The sequence below is a fragment of the Neolamprologus multifasciatus genome, chromosome 9, assembly GCF_963576455.1.
Source record: "Neolamprologus multifasciatus chromosome 9, fNeoMul1.2, whole genome shotgun sequence".
In the NCBI taxonomy this organism is placed as follows: Eukaryota; Metazoa; Chordata; class Actinopteri; order Cichliformes; family Cichlidae; genus Neolamprologus; species Neolamprologus multifasciatus.
This window is the reverse complement of record NC_140447.1, coordinates 21,747,627-21,775,251: the sequence shown is the minus strand read 5'-3', so window position 1 is coordinate 21,775,251 and position 27,625 is coordinate 21,747,627. Positions and strand designations below refer to the sequence as shown.

At 43.2% G+C, this 27,625-nt stretch overlaps 2 protein-coding genes across 4 annotated transcripts; one reads left to right on the top strand and one right to left on the bottom strand.

Moving 5' to 3' along the window:
• The first annotated feature begins 29 nt into the window (after positions 1 to 29).
• On the top strand, positions 30 to 18,704 carry LOC146511549 (uncharacterized). 3 transcript variants are annotated; one of them, XM_085173065.1, is made up of 10 exons: positions 30 to 139; positions 764 to 8,783; positions 8,864 to 8,930; positions 9,855 to 9,912; positions 10,014 to 10,122; positions 10,287 to 10,418; positions 10,976 to 11,065; positions 12,921 to 13,064; positions 13,346 to 13,530; positions 13,638 to 18,704. In XM_085173065.1, the coding sequence occupies exons 1-10, from the start codon at positions 33 to 35 to the stop codon at positions 13,804 to 13,806; spliced, it is 9,081 nt and encodes a 3,026-aa protein (XP_085029191.1). In that variant the 5' UTR covers positions 30 to 32; the 3' UTR covers positions 13,807 to 18,704. The 3 variants fall into 3 exon arrangements, with proteins under 3 accessions (XP_085029191.1, XP_085029192.1, XP_085029193.1); XM_085173066.1 differs by lacking the exon at positions 30 to 139 and adding an exon at positions 142 to 221; XM_085173067.1 differs by lacking the exon at positions 30 to 139 and adding an exon at positions 256 to 575.
• On the bottom strand, positions 16,693 to 27,625 carry LOC146511548 (uncharacterized). Its single transcript, XM_085173068.1, has 4 exons — positions 27,477 to 27,625; positions 24,808 to 25,462; positions 24,241 to 24,397; positions 16,693 to 23,829 (listed from the first exon to the last, which is right to left on the bottom strand). Exons 2-4 carry the CDS (start codon positions 25,450 to 25,452, stop codon positions 17,372 to 17,374), a joined length of 7,260 nt encoding a protein of 2,419 aa, XP_085029194.1. The 5' UTR covers positions 25,453 to 25,462; positions 27,477 to 27,625; the 3' UTR covers positions 16,693 to 17,371.

The following is a 27,625-nucleotide window of genomic DNA, read 5'->3' as shown; positions in this document are numbered from 1 at the left end:
CAAAAACTACAAATCTCGATTTTGCGGGCGCAATGAGCGCTCTACGTCATATCCGCCGTTTCCCTCCGGAAGTACAGTTAATTTTTATTCACGGAAAAAAAAGAAAAAAACAGCTGTTGTTGAAAAAGAAAACATCAAAGTGAGTTTCATGGACAAATTCCGTGCTTTACCTGTTCGCTGACTTTAGTATTGTGAGGACTACAGTGTGGGAGCTGTGCTCGGTGTGTCCCGCCGTTCTTTAGGCTGATTTGGAGCAGCGAGGCTCGGTTCGCTCATTTGTTGCGAGTTGGCTGCTGCTGCTGCTAGCTGTTAGCTGTTAGCTTCCATCACTGTGGACTTCCAGCTAGCACGCTAGCCACGCTCAGCTAGCTAACTGACCATTTCTGAGTGTCTGATGAACTCGAGTGACAGTAAAACCTGCTGGCTGCCAGACAGCTAGTGAAATAAGGCGCGTAGATGGGGAATTAGTGCGTGAAAGTAGATCGTACATTGTGTGACTCGTTAGCCTCCTAGTTTGCGATTTATCACTGTTTATGTCAAACGTTAGCCAGCTTTGTTGCTTGTGGAAGAAATAGGTAATAGTTGATGGATTTGCTTATAATTACCTTATCATTGCTTATCATTTCCAAGAAAGGAGGTGTTCCCATTTTACTGAGAAACTCCATGATGCTGGAAAAAAAGTGAATTACTTTGTAACTACAGGATTATTTTCCTTGTAAGTCCTCGCCTCAGCTTTATCATGTTTTTGTGAAATATTTTGCAGAATGCCGGCCTCAAAGAGAGGATCGGCCCCTCCAGACTCACAGTCCAAGATAAGGAAGTTGGATGAGGACGGAGAGGCTGCGCCATCCAAAACTGTACCAGCCGCCAATAATCAGTCACATAACAACACAGGAAATATGAAAGAAAAGACAGCAGCCCCACGGACTAAGAAAAAACTCTGTGCTTCACCGGAAGGGGGACATAAACTAGCCAAGTCCCCCAAACAGAGCTCGCCTCCGAAGGATTCCAGCAAAACTTCCCCTGACCCACCTGTCAAAAAAGCCAAGCTCCAGAAAGCCACAAGTGCCTCCTGTGGAGAAGCTCCCTCACCAAGAGCGAACTCCAAAACCTCCCTGAAGCGAACTGCCTCCACAGACTCTGACGAGATGAGTAGTGATGGTAGTAAGGCTGACTTCTTCAGAGAAAGGGATGATGAAGACAAGGCCCGCTGCATCAGAAAATACTCAAATCGAGTCAAAGCCAAACGAAAGACGGAAGAGTCGCCTTCTGTCTCAGAGGATACGAGTCAAGGTTTATCTTCTCCACCTAAGGACCTCATACAGATGGACCACAATTATGGTATATTCACAGATTCACCATGTCTTGAAACTACGGATGAGGCAAATGAGAACATTAAAAAAGAATCTGCAGAATCTTTTACTGAGCAAGAGAGACCACAAATATCAGCTATTGCACCACAGGAGGTGTCAAAGGAAACTACGGTCTCTGTAACAGACACCAAATTTGAGTCTTCAGCTAATGAAAGTAAACATAAAGAATTACAAAATGTAGAAAGCCAAAAGGGTGTAGATAATGAAACACCAGCATCATCACGAGACATTTCAGACCATCTCATATCCGAGGCTGAAAAGAAGGATGAGAAAGAGTTTGTTCAAAAGGGTTTAGATGATAAAACACTACCATCATCAATGGAAACACTAAGTTCGGCTGCTGGAGAAGTGGATCCAAAGTGTAAAGATGAAAAACAGTCTTGCATGTCAGAAAGTCTGAGAACTGAAACTAAAACAAATGAAACCACACAGTTTGTTTCTGGAGAGAATAAATTGAGTATTCAGTGTACAGCTAAGGGAACAACTGAATCTGCCATCGTATCTGCAGCCCTTAGTAACGAATTCAACTCTGCATCAGAACAGCAGCTTGTTGAAAGTGGAATTCCAGAGAATGAGACTCAAGCAGACATTATTGTCAGAGCTCTAGCTACTTCTGAAGGGGAATCAAATCTTGTAGACACGCAGGATGAAGTGCCAATTGCAGTTACCGACACGTGTGTTGATGTGGAAACAATGGTCATAAGGTCTGAGGAAGAGCTTCAAGAAAGCGATGGAAAAGGAGCTGACTTCCAGTTGACTCGGGTCGTCTCTTGTCCTGGAGGTTTGATTGAGAGACAACTGAGCCATGACTCTGTGACAACTGACAGCTGCACTGAAATATTGACCCCTGATTGCGAGGCTGTTCAAAGAGAAGTGATTTCCGAATGTTTTACAGTTCCAGACGGTCAGATAGCACCTAGCGTAGATCTGCAAAATCAGGAGAACCACAGAGTTTTTGACAACACTGCAGAAAAGCCTGATGATGGAGTTAAAGAAGATTCTGAGAGCACAGAAGGAGACATGAGCATGATTTGTGTCACGGCAGCAAGCAGCCAGATCAACATGGATATACAGACTGCAGCAGCATCAGAGGAAATTTCTGTAGTGGAAACACAAAGACAGGAAAAACAGGATGTTCCTGAACCTATCGCAGACATATCTACAAACTTTCACGAGGATCATGTGGGAGAAAACTGTAGTATTATGGAAGACAAACACTCTGTGAGCTTTGGACATAGTAGTGGAGCTGAGACTGAAAATAAAATAGAAACACAGAACATAGTGATTTCAGAAGTTTCTAATACAGAAGTGCAAATTCTTGAGACCCAGGACATCTGCAACGCTACTACAGCCGAATCCACAGAGGTTCATGATATGGATGATAAATCTGACAACATTAAAACCTCTGAATGTGCTGATGGGTCTGAGAGCCAAGAGAAAATACAAACACAGAGCTTATCAGCTTTGGAGGTTAGTAATCCAGTGGCTAAAGTGGAAGTACAAAACCAGGAGAGGCCAGACGGCGAAGCCACGAGTGACAAAGTTCAGGAAGATCTGAGGACTGCAAACTGTGAGAGCAGCGAAGAAGCTGAATATGTTTCTGCTGTGGAAAAACGAATGGAAACACCAGACGATGTAGAGGCTGAAACCACATCAGTGGAGATCTGTAACATTGAGCAAACGCATCAGATGAGCCAGGTGGACAGTGAATCTACCACAGCTGAATCACACATGGATCAAATTGTTGAAAATGTGCAATCTGTGGAAATGCAGACAAAATTAACAATGGAGGTTTCATATCCATCCGCTTCAGTGGAAATCCAGAGAAGTCAAACAGAAGTGGAGCTACAGACCACATTGGGGACGAGTTCTGACATTGCACCTGGAGCAGGAATACAAAGTCACAAAAATCATGAAATCAATGAATGCAACACAGACGACATCCCTAAAGAGATTAAAGAAGACCCAATGATTGAAAATTTGCAAACTGTGCAGAATGAAGATAAATGTGTGAAACTAACTCCAGAGATTTCTGAAGCAGCTCATTCAGTGGAAATGCACTGTGAGAAAAGTCCAGAAGTAGCGGAGATGGAGTCTGCAGCAACATCAGAGGAGGTTTCTAACATACCTGCAGCGCAAATACAAAACCAAGAGAATCAGGATGTTGGTGCACATATTACAGACACAGTTTATACAGAGTCTGTGACTGTCACTAAGAACGAAAACAAAACAGAAGATCAGCCTAAATCGCCAATAGAATTTACCGGACATGCCTCTACGATGGAATTACAGAGTGAGAAAAGTCAAAATGAAGTTGAGATGGAAACTGCAACAACATCAGAGGAGGTTTCTGACACATCTGCAGTGGAAACAGAAACCCAGACGAGTCAGGATGTCTGTGAAGATGGTGCAGGCATGCAGATCGACTCTGTGACTGTTGCAGAAAATGAAAACAAAAAAGAAGAAAAGGCTAAAACCACACCAGAGATTTCCGAAGTGGTCCCTTCAGTGGAAGCACAAAGTGAGAAAATTCAGAGTGAAGTGAGTATGGAGTCTACAGCACCTTCAGAGGAGGTTTCTAAGATACCTGCAGTGGAAATCCAAAGTCAGATAAGCAAGGTTATCACAGAATATAGCACAGATGTACATACAAAGTCAGTGACATCAATACCAGACTCCCCTAAAGAATCCACCTCAGTGGAAATCCAGCTGGTGCAAAGTCAAAATGAAGTGGATGCGGAGCAGAAAACACCAGAGGAGGTTGCTAACACACCTGCATTGGAAATAAAGGGCCAGGATGTCATTGAACATAACACAGACATACTCATGCAGCCCATCAGTGTCTCGGAGAATGAAAATGAAATGGAAAAACAAACTCCATCAATATCAGAGGCACAGATTTCAGTGGAAGTACAAAGCGGCAAAAGTCTATCTGAAGTGGAAATGGAGACCACAACAACATCAGAAGCGCTTTGTAGCCCACCGGCAGCGGAAACGCATAAGCAGAAGAGTCAGGATGTCAGTGAACACACAGAAGATTCATATACACAGCCCGTCGCTGTCCCAGAGAGAAATATTGAAATGGAAGAGCAGGCTAAATCGACACAAGAGATTTCAGTGGAAATACAAAGTGAGAACAGCCTAAATGAAGTCGACATGGAGTCTGCAGCTACATCAGAGGAGATTTCTAGCACACCTGCAGCGGAAATACAAAATCAGACGAGCAAAGATGTCTGTGAACGGAGCACAGACGTACATACAGAGCCTGTTACTGGTGCAGAGAATGAAAACAAAAAGCAGGATACATTAATAGCAGATATTTCTATTTCAGCATACAGCCAGGAGATACAGGAAGCCACTGAGCCTACGGGAGACATATCTAAAGAAGTCCACAAAGGATTAAGGAATCCCACAAATTACCCCAACAAAGCACATTGTGTCACTGCTGCTGAGAGTCAGGTGGGAATGGAGACAACAGAAGCACCAAAGGAGACATCTGAGCCAACAAATAACCAAAGCCAGAAAGGTCAGGAGGTCAGTGAACTGACTATAAACACTACAGTAGAGAAAGACTTTATTAATGCTCTGAGTGAAGAGGAGGATGATAAGGTTAAGGCCGACTGTGTCATTGCTGCTGAGAGTCAAAGAAAAGTGGAAGTGCAGACAACAGAAACACCGGAGGAGGTTTCTGATCTCAAGAATGTGCCAGAAACACAAAGTCAGAAAGATCGGGAGACCACGGAGCTCAACACAGACACTGAGGCAGGAAAAGATTTCATTAATACTGAAGAAAAGGATGACAAGGTCGATGCTGAATGTGCCAGTGTTACTGAGAGTCCAGGAGAAATGGAAATACAGACAGTAGAAGCACCAGAGAAGATTACTTATCTGACAAATAAACAAAATCAGAGAGGTCAAGAGGTCAGCGAACTCACTACAGACACTGAAGTGGAAAAAGATTTGACCGGGACAGAGTGCGAGGAAAAGGATGTCGAGGTTAACGAGGAAAGTTTAAGCGCTGTTGAGAATCAAGGAGAAATGGAAGTGCAGACAACAGAATCAGGAGAAGAAAGATCTGACGTTGAAGTACACAACGATGGAAATCAGGAGGTCGGTGACGTTCAGGAAGATCTTATGTCTGCACGCTGTGAGACTAGAAATGAGGAAGAGCCTGCTTCTGAATGTGTTAACATTTTAGAAACTACTGTAGAAGGGAGTCCTTATCTAGCAAAACAGCAAAGTAATGTTACTGAGGAAATAAATGAAGACACTACAGGCTTATTAGAAATTCAGAAACAGAGAGGGCCTCCTGCTGACGTGGATATAACAAGTGAATCAACAGAAAGGGAAGCTTCAGTGTTAGAAGAGGAAACCGGGAGCCAAATGTTTAATAAGGTCAAGGCTGACGGATCTGTTGTTAACATCGAAGGAGAAGGAGCGGACAGCAGCGAAGTAATGCTTTTTGTTTGTGGGCAAACTGACAACAACGATGTCGTAATTCAGCCTTCTGAGGAGCAGATTGAGATGGTTAATCAGTCAGCGGTCGGGCCCCATGAAAACCAGATAGTGTACGAGCCCATTAGTAGCCCAGAGAGTAATGATGATCGTGATGTGTCTGCAGCGGCAGCAGAGAAGCACGATGCCGTTTCTATATTAGATATACAATGCACAGAGGCTCAACAAATGGAAACAAACTTTTCCAGTAATGAAGACAACAGAGAAATTGGTGGCATGCAGCTGGTAAATGAAGCTGCTAAGGAGGAAATTTGTGTCCCAGACAGCCAGGCAGGGGTTGAAATGGAAGTACAAGCGCAGCCAGCACAGTTGGAGCAGAGTAACGCTACCGTGGATGTGAAAGAAGTTGCACCGATCAGCTCTGGCAGTGACATGAGCGTGGCAGAAGGAGGGTCAGGAGATGCTGCAGAAGTGAAGAGTGAAATGACAGTGAAAAGTGAAGGAAATGGCATTTCAGAGTGCATCAGAGCCACTGAGTTTTCTGAGCAGGTGCAGCACAATGCTGGCGTTCAGGAGGCTGCGGGCGTCACGGTAACAACAACAACTCCACCAACAACGACTACATCCTCCACTGAATTTAAGGTACCAGGTGGTGCATCTGAGGAATATGTGATTTTAGAGCCAGTCCCACAGAGTGAAATTCACTTTGATATCGTCACTCAAGCTGCAACCGAATCAGGTCTGGCGGCCTCTCTTAAAGAGCAGGTGAATCCAGAAAGTGAGTCGATGGAGGAGAAGGCGGAGAGTGAGAGGACTTTAAATGGTTCCGAGCAAACTGTGTTTACTGAAGCGGCGGCTAGTTCAGCTGAGGTAGCAGAGCAGGAGACAAACATTTCACCTGTGGAGGAAGACGTTCAGGTTATTCAGCCTTCTGGCCACCAGTCATCTCACATGGTGGACATGAATACCTCCCATGACTCTGAACCCCAAAGCGTGATTGAAGACATTAATGTAGTGATGATAGACGATGCTGAAGATAACCTGGACATACAAGAAGTGCAGATTCTAGAGGACATCGAGATCGGACATGAGATTATAGTGGTGGAGGAAGAGAATGATGAAGACAGTGACATTGCAGTAGTAGAAAAGCCACAAGAAACAGCCGAGGCAGGCCCGCCTGAGGAAAAGGTGAATGAGAAGTACATATGTAACACTAGTGGGCCTGACATGAGGCAAAACAGCACAGCTGAAAAGACCGAAGAGGAAAAGAAAGCTCAAGAGCCAGAAAAACCCAAGAAACAAGAAATGAACACGCAAGCGAGAACCAAAGCTCGCCTCGCAGCTCTGGCTGAGCAGAAGGCTGCGGCAGCTAAGAGAAGTGCAAACAGGCAGCAGCTGAATCTCTTAGCCCTGTGTCAGGAGATCGCAGAGGACATTGCCACAGACAGCATGCTGCTGAAGAGGATAGAAGAAGAAAAACAAGCGGCAGCAGCAGCAGCCAAGAGTGAAGCCAGCAAGAAGGAACGCCCGCCTGTTAACACGCAAGATGCCAACACGGTTAATGTCGCAACTCCTGCTGGACCAGAGGGATGCGCCCCTCCTTTGGTGACCCCTGCTTCTGAGGCACCCCCAGCCCAGCCCTCAACGGCTGATTCAGCCGAAACTCAGCCTTCCGCCGAGCCTCCGAAGAGACGTTTCTTCATCACGCAGATTTCAGTGCCGCTGAAAGTCCACGAGAAAAAGAAGCTGACTCGATATCAAAGACTCAGACAGGTCGAGCTGCAGAGAGAGAAAATGTCATGGGCACGTGTGAAGAAACTAAAGTCTGACCAAGCAAATCAGATGTTCTCAGACATGGATTGGCAGGCACCTTTTTCTGCTGCCTCTCTTTTTCCAGTGAGCCCTGTTACCACACCACCACCTCAACCTGCAGCCAGTCCAGCAACCTCCCAACTGAGTCCTTCTGCATCTAGCAAACCTGCTACACCGAAGGCAGAAGCTCCCAAGGATGAGCCTAAGGCTGAGCCGGCTAAAACCGAACCATCTAAAACTGAACCCACTAAAGCTGAAACCTCCAAAAAACAACCAACGAAAACTGAAACTCCTAAAACTGAACCCCCTAAAACTGAAACTGCCAAACCTGAAGCCTCTAAAACGGAGCCTCCTAGTACTGAAAACCGTAGAACTACACGGCAAAGCAAGGCTCAGACTACTAAAGCAGCAGCTACTCCAGAGCCCGCGCCAAAAGTCACAAGATCAGGAACCAAGAGAACCCTCCCAGCAATACCACCTCCCATGCCCAACGGACTTAATGCTCAGAAACTGAAAATGGAAGTTGAGTACAAGCCGTACAGACCCAGGCCGAAGTATTCTCCTGACGATTTTGAGCTGGATGATGACCCATTACCAGCAAAGCCGAAACCACCCAGCCTCCAGTCAAATCCTTCGGCTCAGCCTAAACCCACTCTACTATCAAAGCCCACGCTCACAGCGCAACTTGCCAACCAGGCAAAACTCAAAGCTCAGACCAAGCCTGCTGGGCAGATCTCAGGTCAGTCAAAGCCCTCTGTTGCAGCTCCAGCTCAGTTAAAGCCCGCACAGTTAAAACCAGCTGTTGCACCAGCAACACAGTCTAAGGCCACAGCTGCAACTGCAGCTTCATCCAAACTTGCTTCTTCAGCGAATAATCCATTAAAGTCTCCAGTCCCGACTGCAACTCAGTCTAAAGTTGTTTCAGCTCCGGCTCAGTCCAAGCCTGCAGCTTCTGTTTCACCTCAGCTGAAGACTGCAGGTGCCGATGCAAATCTAACACAGCTGAAACCATCTGCTTCACCTGCAGCTCTGCCTGCTGTTGCAGCCACATCTGGGATGAAGCCTGCTGCCTCTAAGGCTGGTGCAATTTCAGTGCCTCAGAGACCCACAGATCCCGCATGTAAAGAAAATGACAAGTGCAAGGTAAGTCAGAAATAAATTATTCTATGATCAGTGTCACAGGTGCTGTACATGTTACTTACCTTATTTTCTTTCATACACAGAATGCAGCTCATCCACTTTCATCAGCTCCACCTGAAGAGAGCGCCAAAGTGTCTGACAAGCTTACAGGTATCTGTGTATATTAATTGCAATCCTGACTCAGATTTACCTCCATCAGCTCGGATGCTTGATCCAGATTCAGATTAATCTGGATCAAGCATCCAGGGAGTCTGTATTTTCAGTTATGGTAGAGGGCTGCACTACCAGTGTACGATCCACAATTTTTTATGAGGAAAAAAAGTTAATTTTTATCATTCAGATTTGAATTAGGCCATAGACTAGAATAATTTATCAAAATAACGAGGCAAGCAAAACACATTTTAAATCCTGCTCTTTTAGGTTGTTTCTTACTTCACCTTAATCAAAATAAATGCATAGAAATGTTTAAAAAAAGTGAAATTCACATCTCTCATCTTTAACCAGTTTATTCTTCCTGGCAGGCCGACACTGTTGCATAAACGTGGTTCTTATCTGCCTGCTTATAGGACAGCAAACACAATATGCAGTGTTTGGATAGCTGTTAGGTTGAAATTCAGGCCTCTAAATACTGATTACATTAAGGTAAGCACCCCTGTCAGCATGCACTTAGTTGCGTCTGCAGCTTTGTGCTGGTAGTTTTATGTCTCACATTGCCGAACACTGGACCTGAACAGGTTACCCACAAGGTCACGTTTCTTTAAAGGGAGAGGCTAATAAAATTATCTGTCCACCTCAGATTTCAGCTTCTTTCATCAGTTAACCGCGAGTGCAGCACATGTTGTCATACAAGTCCAGTCTTGGATCTTTAACTAATGTTTCAAAGCATTAACTTTTCCAAGATCAGCGCTAAATGTTATTTATTTATTTATTTTACTCTCAATATGTTGTTTAAGTAAATTAGGAATTTATATTTTAAGTTATTTTTAATTTTATTTTGTCAACAACCTTCTTAAATGTGTGTATAATTAAGTTGCTGTGTAAAATCCTTTCTTTTATACGTTGATCTTTCTCCAGAGAGTAAAGCAGAAAGCTTGAAGGCAGCAGAGCAGACATCAGGAAAGCCTTGTCAAGAGTAAGAAGCTTTTCTAAAGTTGTTTGACATGTTTTATTTTGGGGGGTTTTGCCTCTTAGCGGTTGAAACCTTCAGTAAATCGATGTGTTTTTGTATCACAGCAAAGCCGTGAAGCCACAGGATGGCGGGGCTCCTCTCTCCGAAGCTTGCCTGCAAAAAGAAGTCAAGAAGCTAAAGGAGGCTGACAAAGATGGCACCCAAACAGTTATTGTGAGTGAACGAGATAGTTTCTTCTGACCTCATTTTAAATCCTGCGCTGTTGCAATGGAAAACATGGATCATAAGTTGGGTTCTTTTTGTGTTCTGTCACTCTGGAAAACTAAGTGAAATTGAATTCTTGAGAGTGAGCTTATTGCTTTGCTTTGTTCTCACAGGATGCAGGACAGAAGCATTTTGGAGCAGTGGCCTGCAGTGTGTGTGGGATGCTCTACTCTGCTGCCAACCCCGAGGATGAATCTCAGCATTTGCTGTTTCACAACCAGTTCATCAGCGCCGTCAAATATGTGGTGAGGGAAAGTCACACGCCTATGCCTGTTAAACTGACTCCCTGGATCAGGGCAATAAATGCCCACAAATTTATAGATATGGCTTACCAAAAATAAACAATGCAGCGCAGGGACAACTGAGGCTTCCTGATAAAGGGAGTCTTGACCCTCGTCTTCCACTCTATGCTGCACTACAGTGAGCAAGACTGCAGGTATTTGATGAGATTCCTCCTTAGGATTGCCCGTTGGACATTTTTCTAACTTCCCACCTCTAGAAAAGTAGGTCAGCACAGCTCTTTGTTTATTCAGCTCAAGTGTGATTTATTTTCACTGACTTTTCTGGTGGCAGAAGAGACAGTAAATAAAGTTAAATTGAAAATGTAATTTTATTTGGTTTACGTCAAATGATTCTGTCGGCTTATAAGAAGATTTATTACCTGGAATGTTTTGCGCCTATTTGCCAAAATTGTCCAAGATTGGGAGTGACTGCATATAGAAAGTGGATTAATACCTACTTAGGACATTTAGACGACATAATTAAATACTTTCTATTCTTTTTGCTTTCCTGTTTTTGTCAGGGATGGAAAAAGGAGAGGATTTTGTCCGAGTTTCCAGATGGCAAGATCATTCTCGTCCTGCCAGATGATCCCAAATATGCTCTGAAGAAGGTATGTTTACACCAGCGTTTGCTAGCGTGGACTGTTCAGGGCTTATGTCTGGATTGATAGTTAGGTCCCCAAAACAAGAAGTCCCCAGTTTTTATATTTTTTGGCTCTGTCTTTTACTGCCACCGAGTTAACATGAAATAGCCAGCATGCAGTTGAATTACAGACTGCTGTAATTCTACAGGTTGCAACAACCTCCTCAAGTGTATAAATGTATAAATACATTTAATGTATAAATACATTTAAATAAAATACTCTTTTGAGAATCCTTTGCAGGGAGTGACTGTCTGAGGTAGCAGTCACACAGGCCTAGCAAAAGGTAACAATAGGTACTTTTCTCCACTAGGGAAAAATGTGTATTCCCTGACATGTTGCCAAGTGGTTGCTTTGTGTTGCAAAGAGGGTACTCCCGTGATCACTAGAGGTGGGCAGATCAATCCAAATGTTGATAATGTCGATCCCAACACTGGTATTGGTATCGGATCGATACTAGCACGATATGATCGATATTTTGTTTCCACTCTCTAAGTTCAGTATGTGTCACACTGCATTGCGTTAAATTATTTTTGGGGGAAATGGAAAAAACACAAACCTCAAGCATGCACTAAAATTTTATTTATAGCCTATAGCACATTTAAAGAACAGAAGGCATTTAAATTCTACATCTCTAAAAAAAACACCAAACTGTTTCAAAATGCATGAAAAACTGAAAGGTGTGTGTTACTAAGTGGCTTGTACTTTAGTAAGTAAAAATCACAGAAATTTAGTGGCCATTAAAATATGTTCAGAATTTATAAATTAGTGATGATTCAACTCATAAATCACGACACATTGCTGTTCCTTACATAAGCTGCTTTTTTAAGTTAATAGTATCAGTATTGGTATCGCTAGTATTGGCTCTGTATTTACTTAGTATTGGTTCAATACCAACATTTGCAGTATCACACAGGAAGATGTTGACTTGCCTGCAAATTGATAACTGAGCACTAAGCTGAAGTTAAACTTGAGAAAGTGGGACGCAAACCAGAAACAGAGAATGTTCCCCTTCAAAGTAAAAGTCGTAATTTACTACTACTACTATTGCCCGCCACCCCTCCCAGGGTATGGGGTGCCACAGGTAGATCTCCAGAGATTTCTGTCCTGGGCCATTCTTTCTAGTTGGGTCGAGGTGCAACCAATATATTTTAAAGGGTGAAGGCTTTGCTTTGAAGGTGGATGTTCTCTTTTCTTTTTAGTGAGTTTTTGGTGAGTGTTTGCATTTCATTCAGCAATAGCCTGCAACAACTTGCCAACTGATTGGGTAATTTTTTCCCCTAGCAACGAGCAGTTACCTGGGAATCCCTTACCAGTCTCTAGGACTGTGTGGCTCGGGCCTAAGGTCTGAAACTCAAAGCTTTTACTGAAGCTATTTACTGTTGTAGGGTCTTTCATCGCTCAGTTTTTGTCTTCAGCAAGTAAAATGCTCATTCATGTTTGGGGGTCTCTGTGTGAAGTAAGCAGCCAACTTTGCTGCGTTTGTCTGAGTCTGAGCACAGAATTCACCCTTATGCACTTAATAATTTAAAGAGCTGTAAACAGCTGAAATGTGAGCAGACAGACTGCATAACCTCTGCCAAGGCTGAAAAGCACATCACAAGAATGCCTGGATCTGGATTAGCTCGTTATATTTCTCTGAAACAGTGTATCTCAGTTTTTCAGCTTGCGTTTGTAAATGTGACACCAAAACTCCAAGTCTGCACTGCCTTTGAAAAAAAAAATGCTGAAGTCTCACTTGGACTGTATCCTTAGATATTCTCCAATATTTATCATCCCTGCATTAGCATACTGATTCTTGGATGTACAATAATCTGTTCCTCAGGTTGAGGAGATCCGGGAGATGGTGGACAATGACCTCGGCTTCCAGCAGGTGGAGACCAAGTGTCCCTCAAAGACCAAAACCTTCCTCTTTATCTCTAATGACAAGAAAGTGGCTGGGTGTCTCATAGCTGAGCACATACAAGAGGTAAGAGATGATGATGATGAGCACATTTGTGAATGATCATCGTGTAAAAATTGGGATAAATGAAATTCTTGGCTGATACAGATGTTTAAAATAGCTTAAAATATGAACTAAAATATTGCTTTTTGTGTTTCTAATCTTTCTTTCTTCCTCATGTAACAGTTTTAAGGTATCTGAGCATTTAGACGGACCAAATGGATATAATACAATAAACAGATGTTCGACCGCATCAGTAAGTGTCCGTTTATTCTGTGACGTTTACTGAGGATTGTGCATGCTCACAGGGGTACAGGGTGATTGAAGAGCCCATGCCAGAGGGTTCGGAGGGAGAGAAGTTGATGTTTGAACGTCAGAGAGCTTGGTGCTGCTCCACAACGCCAGAGCCCGCCATCTGCGGCATCAGCCGCATCTGGGTGGTCAGCATGATGAGACGTCAGGGCATCGCCTCGCGCATGCTCGAGTGCCTCCGGTCAGTACGGCTGCAAACCGCCAGCCATTTCATCGTCATCATCTCACACACACACACACACAATCAAAGTCATATTAATGCAACTATTTGTTTGTTTTTTTGCACAGGAATAATTTCATATACGGTTCATACCTGAGCAAAGATGAGATCGCCTTCTCCGACCCCACTCCCGACGGGAAACTCTTCGCCACGCATTATTTCGGCACTTCCAAGTTTTTGGTTTATAACTTCGTGAGCGGGACACGCTCGCACCAACCCAAAACCCAAGCAGTATGACGGTCTTCAGATACCGTAACGATGGCTTCATCTGAGACGCTCACCGACCAGTGGGACATCCTCACCAAACACTGAATCTTCACGTGTGTTTTAAAAAGAAAAACCTCCTCGGAGGGGTTACACATTGGTTCAAATCTCAGGATGAAAACAACGAGGTGTTGTTGAAACATGATATTTCACCCTTTAATCCTTCCCCGCATAGTATTTTGAAGAAAAAGAGTATTTTCTTTATACATTTTTAAGTAAACAATTGGTTTTATTAGGAGAATAGAGTTTACATGCATGATCTGACAGCAATAGAAAACAAAGAGCATTTAATCGTTTTATCTTTTGAATCCTCGTGAAGCGTAACCATCAACCTGCTGCATTAAACAAATGGTTATTTGCAAGTTTGTTCCTCAGTCGGTTTTTGTCATTTTTACACCCGTTTCCTGTAGTGGAGTGTGTTAAGCTGCCGTTGTCTCCAGATGTGTTTAAGCGACGTCGATAATCCCTGAAGGGCACAACTGCACAATTTCTTTTGAGGGGTTAAGCTGTGTTTCCTACACTTTGATTTCACTGTCATGTTTTTATTGTAGTATTTCAGAAACAATTTCAACACCTTGATTAGAGCGATGTGGGTTAGAACTGTAGCTTGGGCATTATTTGTGTGCTCTGATCTTCTGAGATCACATTACCTGACTTTTTTTCCCTCAAGCCGAGCCATATACTGTACACCGTTTAGCGGGGCGTTATAGCCTAAACAGTATGAGTGGTGTCTTTAAATTTCACCAAGGCTGTCTTTTGCTTTGTTTGTGCCTGAATGAATCATGTGTGACTTAAGTTGTTGATTTATTTTCTTTACTTTTTTAGCCACATGTTCCTTTTAAGTAGCATCTGGCTTTGTTTTTTTATTCCAATAGTGTAGATTATCATCTTCCTATTCCTTAGTAACAATGAATTAAAATGTATATCAAATTATCATGTAGATTTATGCATAGTATAACAAGATTTATAATGAAAGATGGGCAAGTTCTTAAGTGTCACGTGTTAAATGGTGTTTGAGTGAAGGTAAATATCAACCAGGTTCAGCCTTTATGATTGAAAACAGGGATATTTGCTCAGTGATCAACATGAGGGGTTTAGATTAACCCGTCTCTCTTCAGATTAACAGTATCATCGTAATCCACCTCTTATTTTCTTCTTCCTCCTTGTTAAAGCGGTTGATTTTAGAACGATGTGGTTGTGTAAGAAAAAGACATTTGATTTATACGAAGCTGTTATGTAAATATTTATTTAAATAAAAGTAAAATGTAAAACATTTTTGGTGTTTCTGATTAGCTGCTTTTGACCTTGTATGGATTTTTCCCCATTTTCTGTCATGTAAATGCTGTTATAGTCGTGGCTTCTGATATTAAAAGAGTTTCAAATAACGAGGTCAGTATACACTCGCTGGCCATTTTATTGGGTACATCTTACCAGTCTTTTGCCTTAATTCTTTGTGGCTTAGAATCAGCGACATTCCTCAGAGGTTTTGGTCGATTTTAATTCAGCAAGCTCTTAATTAAGAGTCATGTTCAAGAATTATTTGTGATCATTTGAATTTTGTGACATGGAAGCAGCCATGAAAAGATGGGAACACTGGTCAAATGGACATGGTCAGCAGCAATTCTGTGGTGATTCGGTGATGCCCAGTTGCTATTAAAAGTCCCACATCCTCACATCATCAGCAGCCTGAAATGTTGCTGGAAGGTGGGATGGATCCATGAGTTTATTTTTATGTCAAATTCTGATCCTAATGAAAACTCCTAAGACCAGAAACCGTTTTTCTGATTTTGGTTAGACTGTTTGTATAGTCAGTTTCCAGAGTGTGGTCTTCTGCCGCTGCAGTCCTTCTGAGATGCTCTTCTGCATACCTTGCTTGTAATAAGTGTTTGAGTTATTGTTTCCTTCCTGTCAGCTCAAAGCAGTCTGGCCATTCTCTTCTGACCTCTAACAGACATTTAGCTTAACAAACAGTTGAACAGCACGTTCAAGTTGATTGTATGTGCAAATACTCGCTTTGAACCAACAGTTTAGGCTTAATGTCGTAATCACTCAGTTTTAGACCGTTTTTTTCTGACTCGACTCTCAGCGATGTCAGCGAGAGTGGATGTCCCTAATGTGGTCATCTCAGGCACAGAAGCCCCACCCACTTGCGGTTCAAACATAAAGTTGAGGGAGGTACAGACCGTGATCTGAGCTTAGTATAAGATAAACAAGGATTATTTTCAATAGTGAATCATGCAAAGCTACTATACTGAGATTGAAAATAAATATACGTAGCTGTAAATCAGCATACTAGGTCTGCTTTAATTGCCCGTGACCCTGTTTTTTTTATGAGTGATGCCATCTAGTGGTCATCGTCCTGGTGCATCTGTTTTCGGTGATAGTCGAAGGATTTTTACCCTTCTTTGCTTTGATGTAAAAATCGACTTCAGCAGAAAAGATCGTCTTAAATTGTCTCAAATTGTGGGAAATGTCTGGCTGCCGTGTTTTCTCTTTGTAGTTGCACATGTAAACACTCCCCTCTTAGCGCATTCCTAGACGCTCCTGTCACAACACGGGCCAGCTCGATGGCAACTTCTGAGAAACAAAACAGCCTTAGAACAACACAAATGCTTCCTCAAACAGAGTGAGAAAACAGAGGTCTCCGCTCCTCTTCAGAGATCTGCTGATGCTAATCAGCAAGAGAAAACAAGCGAGCTGAGCTTCTTGAGGTGTCTTTAACACAACGCCCACCTCAGCCTTTAGACTTTTACTCACCAAAAAAGGCTAATCTCCAAGACATTAATCACCCAGGATTAATCTATAAAAATAATCTGGACTGAGTTTAGCGTAAAAGAAGTGAAAAATAGAAGACGAACATTTGGAAACACATACTTTTAATTCTTAAATGTCAATTTTAAAAGACAGAAACGTCACAGCTGCCACATCGTAAACCATAACACAGTTTGTCCTAATGATAGAAACCAGGTTATTGCAAATATGCATTAAGCTATGGATACTAAGCGAAAACCAGGAAAGGTCCTATTTACACTTTAGTCAACTGATACAATATGTATAGTACAGAATTTGAGTTCCAGGCCACAAACTGACCTGTTCACTCTGCGGGGTTTCCTGACATCTGCTTGGGACTTAAACTGTTTAGTTTTAAAACGAGATTACAGTAATGCTCTGAGTGCTTGTTTTGACAGGCAACCTATAGGGTGAGAAGAGCTGCTCTGGAGTGTAAAATGGCAAATATACACTTGATGTGTCAAACTTTTGAACAAGCAATATAAAAAGACAAGTAGAAGCACAAGGTCTTGTTACACACGGGCAAATGCGATGGTTGAAAAGGGTTAATCCGCTAGCCTGCGCATCTGTGACGCATTGTTACACACTTGGCATTGGCTCAAAAGACTTGACATATGATAGTGTATCATGCCAAAGCTATGGCAACAGCAAAAAAGTAGGCACCAAAGAAAATATTTCTCACTGTGGCCTAATAATGAACACTTATTTTGTCCATATTCGGTGATTATGTGAAAAAAAGCTGCCCCTTTTACAGTAAAGGACAATGCTGTCCACAAAAATTGTACAGTACATCTAATACGTCCTGCTCCGGGAGCCTTCTATTAACGACACCCTGACCTTTTCCAGGCTGCACCACCACTACAACTTCGCCTTCAGGTTGAGGCTCCATCATTGGGTGAACTTTGTTGTCCATCATCTTAAATTCAGTCAGGCCGGGCAGCATGCCGTTCCTCTCGGCCCACGTCTTGGTGTCTTCTGAGCTGTCCTTTTCCTCTGTGATGCTGTCACCATTTGCGCTGCTTTTGCTCACCATGCTCAGCTCGTCCTGACATATGTCCGACTCGCTGCCGTGGGGCAAAGAAAAGTAGGTGCACTTCCTGGAAAGCAGTTTCGTCTTGTCTTCTTCTGGTTCAGGTTTTGTGGCGAACAGAGAATAGGGACTTTTCTCCTCTGTGTCCTCAAACGCTCCTTTGCCTTCAGGAGTGTTTGTAAAAGATTTGTTGATTCCAATTGGATCTGAAACAGACTTTCGGATGAGGGTGTTGTCTCTAAGCAGCCAGCGTCCGCTATCAATGGGAATGCTGTCGCCGGGCCCGACCTGTGCATTAAAAGCGATGCATCTCGTCGCTTCACTTAAGGTGTCGAGGGCATTTGTGGAGTAGAAGTATGAGAGCTCAGACACTGCTTTGGATCGGGCTGTGTGGAAGGAAGCGAGGATGCCCGACTGTCCACTTTTCTCCTGCTTTGGCTCAGATGGGGGCCTTTCACTTGCTTCCTCATCAGTATTAGCATCCTTCTTGCCATAAAGCCTTTCGATTGTCCTCCTCACGAAGCCTTTAGTGATGGATTTCCGCGCCGAATCATCTTCCCCACTCGACAGTTCGCTTGAAGTCTGAGATTGATATCCACCACTGACGGAGGTCTCGGCTCTTAGCTCAGCCAGCTCTGATGTGTGAGGAATTGGGAAACGAGTTTGCTGGATGTTGGTGGCGCTCCTGGCTAAGAACATCTCCCTGATGGATCTGACCCTGCTGCCTTCGGGCTCGGTGGTTATAACGCCACTGGAGTCGTAGCTGAAGGATAACGATGACTGGGGAGCTGATCGGGTGCAGAGAGTCACCTGAGATGTGGGTGATTCACAGGGTAAATCCTCGTCGTCTGAGTCCTGAGGGGCCTCTTTTTGCGAGTAAAATCTGACTGCAGAACTTTTTGTTGTGCTTTTTCTTTTCTCTGCATCAGCAACTCGCTTTTCTAGAAGAATTACTCTCTCTGCAACTGACTGGGAAATCATTTCTTCAGACTGGACCTTCTCCACAGACTTTTCAGAGGTAGTGCCTTCAGACTGTGTTGCCAGTGCAGGAGCTGCTTGGTCGGTTACAGTTTCTCCTTTATATCTGTCCACATGAGCTTTTTCCTCCTCTGAGCTGGACTCTTTTTCATAGTAACTTAACTCTTCAATTGAGCTGGTGATTTTTTCCTCTTCATCTGCGTGCTCTTCAAAGCTGTTGTGATCGTTCCCGCTATCATCGTCTGCATTAAACCTACAATGTGTTAAACTCTCTTTTTCCAAAATCTGATTTTCTATTAAATTGCTATGCGTGCTATCACTGTTTGTCCTGTCATAAATATATGTCTCCTCAATGTAAGGGTCCTCATCTTCTGAGCTAACCTTGTCTTCATTTGGCTCTTCAATCAAAGCTGTTAAAGACGATGAAGCTCTTTTCTTTTGCTCGCGATCATCTGGACGGTCACAAAGCTGTTTCGCCTCCATGTCCTCCTGCTCTTCCTCAGTGCCAGACATGCTTTCTTCAACAATAACCTGCAGCTTCTTGCTATCAACCTCTGGCTGCTCTTCCTCTGAAGATGGCTCGTCCATGTCTGAGTTTCCGGTGCTTTCATTAGTCAGTCCCATGCTGTATGTTTGGCTCGGATGTTCCTTCTCAGAGATGGGCTGACACACAGGGGCAGACGAGTCACCTTTGCTCATCTCGGTACACGTGACCTTCGTCCGATTTTCCCTGTCTAGGCTGGTTATGCTTTTCTCCTCTCTTACATTTAGTTCCACGTAATAGCTGGGGCTTGGTAGCTTGCTATCTTCCTCCTCAGAGGGACTTTCAGGTTTGGACAGGTCTTCACCCTCAATACTCTCGTGTTTGGTCTCCTCACATGAAGTTTCCGACTCGTCCCCTGAGCTCTTCAGCTCACCTGCATCTGAATTGATCACACTTTGCTTACAACTCCCTCTTTCTGCTAATTCTTTACTGGCACTTGTGTTCTTTTTCTGCCCTTCATCATCTGCACCTGAGTCCTTCTTGAAATTTTTCTTACTCCCGACTTCTCCTTTGATGATATTCTCCCGTGATGTGTCCCAACATGACTGCAAGTCCTCCTTGTTCTCTTGTAGAATCAATGCTTTACTGTGAAGCCACTTTTCTTCAGTAACAGTAGGGTTAGCTGGTGGATCATTGTCTTTAGTGGCTGGGATTGTCGGTTTGTCCTTTGCTTCCTCTGCCATCAGGTGAGGTTTGTCTGCTCCAGATTGTTGCGTTTGCTTAATGATGGACCTTACATCCACATCCACTTTATCATCTGGTGTGGAATCCAAAACAGTGGCGGCTTTCCCTTTGAAGAAATGATCAGCAATTTCTTTACTGCTATCTTTCGGTGACAACTCTGTAATGTCAGACTCACTTTTTGGACTTAATGAAAGAGAAGCCAGTTCCTCCTTCAGCTTCTCTGGTACATCGAGGTTATCCATGATCTCGTCAATAATGTTTTCTTCAGCGACACGCTCTTGTTCAGGGTTCTCTCCAGTTAGGAGTTCTGCCTCTGAACCATTTGGCGTTGAGCTGCGGCTTTTGCATTTGTCACTGAGTTCCTGAAAGCCCTTCCAGCTCTGCAGGAGCTGCTTTGAGGTCGTTTTTTGCAAATTTGACAAACTCGTCTGTAATCTGTGGGAATCCTCGATTTCGGCAATTTCTCTGAGCGAATCGATCATTTTTAAAGCCTCCGCACAGCTGACGCTGTTTGCGTTCAGCTCATTCCTATTCAGGTTTGTAAGCCCTTCCTGGAGGGTCATGACCGCCAAGAAAGCGAGAAGCGCTTTAGATGAGGAGCCAAACGTAGACGCTACGTGGGAGGAGAAGTCTGGCAAGCTGTTGGACTTTTCCAGACAGGATGGACGTTTGTTTTGAGTCATCTGTCTTATTGACTTGATTGAGTAGCAAATCTTTTCAAGGACTGGTTTCATGCTTGGCTGGTTTGCAGTGTTGAATGGCTTTATTATTTGCACGTTTGTCATAGGGTTCTCTTGATCTGCTGCTTCACCTTCTGTCTCGTTCTTTTCAATACACTGGTCAGCTTCCAGTGGCATGAAAGTGACAGAGGTCAGCATTTTATCCGGTTCAGCTTTTGAATTTAGTGACTGTGGTGTCTGGTGATTTTTTCTTAGGATTGATGTTTGTCTCATAGTTGTTTGCTCTGATGGGTTGTCAGAGGAGAGGTCTTTGGAGAGCAACTTTCTACCTGACTTGTGTTTGACAGGCGGTAACGCCATGTCCAGAGACTGGGAATATGGAGAGAGTCTCTTTTGCACTTTTGGTTTATTAGTCTGCTTTCTCTCAGTGGAGGGGCTACCATCTGAAGCTGCATGTTTTTGTGGTCTGATGTTTGGAGACAGAGTTTTATCCACAGGGCGGTTTTCGAACTTCCTCTCTGGAGATGGGCTGGTTTTTGCTTTTGCTTTTTTCACCAGGATCTTAGGTGTTGACGTCTCTTTTCGAGTTTCTTTACTCATTTCTCTCACTTTAAATGGGGTATTACTTGGCACTGATGCATCATTTGATGAGATACTGGGCGATGACAGCCTCTCATCAGATGTTAAACTAGATGGGGACACAGAAGTACCACACGACAGGCAGCTCGTCAGACCTGACCAGTGTGCCGCTTCTAGTTGGGCTTCGATTGGTCGCTGTGATGGTGTTGAACAGATGCCATCACCTCCCACAGTGTTGTTCTCAGTAAATGATGTGGTTTTCTCTGGAGTGGCCTCACTGCTTAAAGCATATTTATCAACAGAAGCCTTTCTCACTGACATTTTCCTTTCAAGAGACAGATTACTGACCAAAGTTGCCCTTTTAATAGAGGGTGTTCTTGAGAGCGATGCTGTTGTGTCATCTGTAAATGATACGGCCTTGTCAGACGTAGGACTGATGGGTAATGGATTATTATCTGTCCCTTCACTACTCACTGATAAGAGCCTGTATAATGGGCTGCTGTTCACTAATAACGCATCTTTCATGCAGTATTCAGTGTTTGATAGCTCTGTGCTTTCAGCAAGAGGAGGTGGCAGTGGTAGCTCCATTGAAAGCGTATTAAGTGGCGTTGCTTTTTGGAACGAGATCTGGACTGAGCTTGATTTATTTTCCACTTCACTGTCTAACAGTGTTTCTGTTGAGATCTTATCACTTGGTGGCACAGGATGGTTTATTTCTTCTTTTTGGGATTCGTTCTTCTGGTTTTCTGTGCTTTTTGTGCTTGGAGAATGATGAAGTTGCTGCCTGGATGTAGCTTTCTCGACGGGTGGACTCGATTTGTTTTCAAAAGACTGGACTCTAAGTTTGACAGATGTTGCCAGTGAACTCTCTGGTGGAGGTTCTGAAGTTTGACACATTTGTATTTCCGAACACTTTACATCTTCTGCCACATCGATCAGGTCATGCTTATTTTTAGGCTCTTTATACTTGCCATTTTCTGCTTCCAGTTTTTGACGTTCCTCATGCAGGTGAGACGGGTGGTTGAGGTGGGCTTTCTGCAGCCAGCTTTCTACATATTCATTTGTAACAGCGCTGGAGGTGCTAAAAGCAGGCAACACGCTTCCATTAATATCATCGGGCTCGTTTTCGCTCCTTTTCTCCACATGCATCGATGTCTGCCGTGTCAGTATTCCCCGTATCTGGCTGACCTCATTGGGAGAAACATTCATCTGGCTTGTATCAAAAGAAATTCTCTCTATGGATTTTTTTAATACTGATTGCACATTTGAATCTTTGTCCGTGCTTCTTGTTGTCTCATCTGACACTTCTGAGCTCTTTGCTGTAACACCTCTGTCCCTGTTTTGTGCTGGTCTCTTTTTAAGGTTTTTCGATGACTTAATTTTGTTTCCATAAATCCTCCTAATGTATCCGGCACTGGAGAAAGCTTTTACTTTTTTATGTGCTTCCGTTGCCTCTGCAGTATTCTGGTTTTGTCTTTTTCGTGGTGTTGCGAGCCTCCGAACCACCTTGGGCTTTGAGGATGCCCTCTTATCCATGCCGGGGTCTTTTTGATGGGTCTTTGTTTGGATTTTTCTGGGTTTTTGGAACTGCTGCTGTCTATTTTTTCCTCTCACGACACCATTGTGCTGCAACTTTACTGACATACTTTCACTCTTCCAGATACTAATGGACTCGGATGCCGTTGACGGTCTGCAGAGTTCTGATTCAAATTTATTATTCGATGACATCTGCCCTGTTTCTGAAGTAGGTGGACTTCCAACAGTCGTAGTAGTGTGTGCACAAACATTTGCAAGGAAATTGTCCTGGCATGTTTGCTGTTCATATATGTGTATGACTGTCTCAGTCACCTCCTCTCCGCTGGATTCACTCTGCACGATCTCACTCATTTCTGCAGATTTAAATCCAGAAACATTTTTACTGTTGACATCAACAGAGCTGAGTCTTCTTGGTTTGGGCACCGGTCTAGTGCTGCTCTGCTTGGCCATGCAATACTGCTCTGTCATTGTTCCATTTCCTGTCTGCTCACTGTAGGAATAAGAGCCAATAGTTCCTTGCTGAATCCCATCTTCTGTAACTGATATGATACTCTCCACAGAGGCATGCTTTTTGCAAATTTGCTTGTATCCTGGTGTCGGAGCTCTCCCAGGGGACAATGCATCTGAGTGGTTTTTGACAATCTCCTCTTCCTTACTGCTCTCACTTAAAGCTCCATTACCAAGCGATGGTGGATCATCGTCATTGTTGTCTTGAGTTTTGTCCTTGTGCCACTTGGTGTCGACAGTGGCAGCAAGACTCTGTAAATCCAGTGAGTTTGATTTAGGCGAGCAGATGTCCAGCTCTGCCTCAGTCTCCAGTAAAGAGCTCGCATTATGCTGGCTGGTCACGCTTGAGCGTGTCAGGGTGGTGGTCCAGTGGATGGCTTCCTCTTCCTTAATTGTCAACCTCACCTTCATCTCCACCGTCATGCTGCCGTCCTGATTCACCTGGAAGGACTTCTCAATATTGTCGTCGCTGGGCAGCATGTAGTCCTGCCCTTCAGCTTCATTGCCATCTGTCTCTGCTACAGACTCCAGGATGCGATTTGACTCCAACTCAACAGAGTTTGTGGGGTTGCTACGTATATCACAGGAACTCTCTGCGATGGTGCTGTGGATCTGATGAACGATGTACCTCTCAGATGACGAGGAAAAATTCCTTGACTTCCCTTTACCTTTTCAAGGAGTCAGGTGAAAAAAAAAAGAGTCAAAATATCCAAGGATTGAAGAGGAGAGGACACCCGAGAAGCATGAAGGGAGAAGAGAAAGAGCAAAAGGAAAGTTAGAAAGATGATATGAGTGCTGCTCATCAAGCAGACTAGCCAGCCAAACCAGTGATTGTGTATGTAGGTCATCTACAGTATTATGTACATATCGTTGCCTCAGCACTTCTCCAAGCTTTATCCCATGAGGCCAGGTAGATTACTCCAGGCGCACTGATTGTGTCATATGAAAAGAGCTCTGCTGAACTGACGCTACTCTTCGAATTGTGCCTGCAATGTATTCTCCTCATGTAAATACGATAATTTAGTCTTAAAAACCTTAAAAAAATAAAATAAAAAATGTTTATTTGAATATAAACTTACGATTCAAAGCCTTTTGCCTCTTGAGACTCATTTGCTTGGTACGCCGCCATGTTGGAGATGGAGATTTCTGTGCACTGTAGTTTGCAGGCCTGAATGGCTCCCTGCCCACAGCTACCACAGTTCCAGAGCACAATATCAAGCCTGGAACACCATCAACCTGCAGCAGACAAGGGATAAAGAAGTTAGTCCTTTCAAATAATCTTGATATTAATAACATGTTAAAAACTGGCAAATTGCATGCATAACTAGAAAAAAGTATTATTTTCTAATTATTATTTGTGAATCACCCACAGGTTCTGATTGTATTAGATCCTTGACCTAAAGCCTTACAGTGCAGTATCCCAGAAGGCCTTTCTGGGTATTAGGGTGAGTGGTCAAAGAAGCTTAACATTTTCTCTCCTCATGCAACAAGTATTTTATGCCAAGGTTAAATCAGTCTCTTATGGGAAGTGCAATCTATTCAACAATGATACTAATTTGTTTCCAATTAGAGGAAATGTTTTGTGAATATTCATTGATTCTTAAATCCTTTTTCTATGTGTTGCACTGACACAGAAGAACACTCACACGTCTGCCATCAGGAGTGTGTAATTTCACCACATGGAACTGCATGAGCTCTGAGATATATTCCAGGATAGCCTCGTAACTTGGAGAAGTCTTCTTGTGAAGCACCACAGTGTGTTTTACAGAGGGGTCCCCATTGCGGAAAACCAGTAGGTTCTTGGGTGTGCGAATAAGCACTGGCTCCTGTTTGTGGATGCTCTGGCCTGGGAAAAACCGACCCTGCTGAATAGTCCGACGGCGAGAGCTAACCGGTCTGGCGTGGTACCAGGGTGGCAGCTTCTTCCTGGCCAGTGCTAGATTGATGGGCTTTACCTTACGGCTATCGGAGCAAATGTAGGATTTCCCATCTTTAAGTTCATCCAAAGATTTGACTGCATGAATCCCCCGAGGAGTGGTGATGTTCCTCACCCCAAACGGCAGGGGCACCTTCTTGGAGAGACTGTCCAAGAGTGCATCAAAGGTCTTAAAGGTGCGGTTGTTGATGACAAGGCGCAAACCATTGAACTGAGGATCTCCGCTCTTGTAGAAACAGACCCGCTTTGATAAGATAGGGTCAATGACGCTTGGGTGGCGTGAGGTGGCAAACGTTTGCCCACTCCCCGATGACTGGTCAGGGAGGGCGTTCCGAAGTCCTGCCTCATTCATCATCGCTGATTGGCTGTGAGAGGAGAGAAAGAGAGGAACAGAAGTTCAGCAAGAACAACGGATTTTCCTTTACTGTTGTGTTTGACTGGTTTTGATTGTTGCCTTTTGGTACAAAAAGCTCCTCTAGTGTTGAGTTATTGCTCAGAAGCAGCCCAAACTTACTACATATGAAATATGAAAATATGAAACACCTTAGATTTTGATGTTGGCAGAGTGACTGGAATTCTTCCCTTGGCTCTCCCCGCTCAGAGTTTCTATATAAAGTCCATGTATGTTGAATTTTCCATCCATTGGACTCTTTAAAGTGGTTTCTGTGGTGTCAAACACTGCACTGCTGCTGTTTCTGAGATAGACATAAGGTATTCATTTTGCTGGTGCTGTGACACACTTGCCATGGTCATACAGCAACAATGTTGATATATGAAAGCAGGAGGGGCTGCGGGGTATAACTGCCAGCCAACAGGATGCTGGTCTTTGTTTTTGCATTTAATTCATTTTCACTTGTTTTGTTGGTTTCTTTTTTTTTGTGCTTGCTGTTTGTTTAGGTTTTGGGACCAGAAGTTAAGTTAGACCTCAGTCACACAGACCTCAAGACCCACAGTGACCCCCTGACAATCTATGGTGCTAGACAAAAATATGTATTTAGTGAGTGGTTGGTGAAAAATCGTCCCAGTTGCTGGCAGTTTGAATGGAAGACACTGACTTGTCTGCAAACGCTCTTAGTCTCTGAGCTAATCAGATTAGCAACCAGTTTCATGACACCCAGCAACCACTTGCCAACTGGTTTTCCCTCCTAACCAGTGATTACTGGGGGGACACTGAGTGTTCTCTGAGCCTATGGGAAAAAAGGGTTTCCTGAATTGATTTCCCACTTACTGCCATGAACTCTGTCTACAACTCACAACCATTTGGTGAATACACATTTTATCCTGACCGGAGGTTACCAGATGGTCTCCAACTGGTCTCTAGGCCTGTGTGACTGTTTGCAGTCAGAGTTAATATACAATCAATCACAAAGTTAACCCTGCACATTAAAAAAATGACACCATTAAGTACCCATGACTCCAATACGCCCTGAACACACATCTAAATGTGAGACACTGGGAGTGAGGCCCCACTGTAGTTTCCTGCTGATGTGTCAAAAGCATCTTCGCGCAAACAAACAACACTCGGTCTTCTTTGTGAATCAACTTCATATGTCTTTTTTTCTTTTCATCAAATGAACCATTTCCAGTTATTTATATCAGATGTACATTAAATTAACATTTAAGTATATTAATAATTATTCTTCCTCTAATTTTGGGAGCTATTGTTCATTGACAATCAAATGCTTTTTGTCCATTTAGACAGGTTTTCTCGTACTTTGTGAACACCTACTTGACCTTTTTCTTCTCTGAATCTTAAATACACGTATCCTGCATTCAGGGTGTATTTTATAAAGCTGCTTCATGAATTTGGATTAAAGATGACTGACTGGGATTTTTGCAAAGACACAAACAACTTAACGCCATGTTCGAGGCAAACAGCTGAATGACGTCTTCTGAGCATATGTTGTTTACTTTGCCCAACTGCTGCCATCAGGTAACATGATCTAACTTTTGGGAAACCAGCCAGTTGCGTGGCGTCTGCTTCTGATTACCTGGCTTAGCGGCGCATAAGTGACAGAAATATTTCACAAATAATTCCCTCTTACCAGTTTTACTTTGAGCATATACGTAAACATGCCACAGTTACATGTAATGTTCAAGTTTCCTTTTTAAAAATTTACGGTGCCATTTAAGCTATTTAATGTTGATTTATTATTGATAGTAAAGTTAGTTGGAGCAGACTATAAATAGATTTTTAAAAAAGCATTTTCAGAATGGAGAAAGTATATATAGGCTATCGGTACATAATCTGTTAGGATTTTTATGGTGTTACAAACACTACAAGTATAAACACAGTACACCTGAGTAAGTAAATAGGTTAAACAATAGCTCAGTAAGTAAAAACAAATGAACAATTGTATGATTTCAGTGGGAACTCACCTTCTTTGGCATCACAAAAGTCCCAAATGTTTTTAAGAGGATCCATGAAATGTTATTCCGTGCTCTACATTGTGACTGCTGTTCAACTGACTGCACAGTAACAGTGTATTTCGGGAGACTCCATCATAGTTAATTTGCTTAATCTTTGC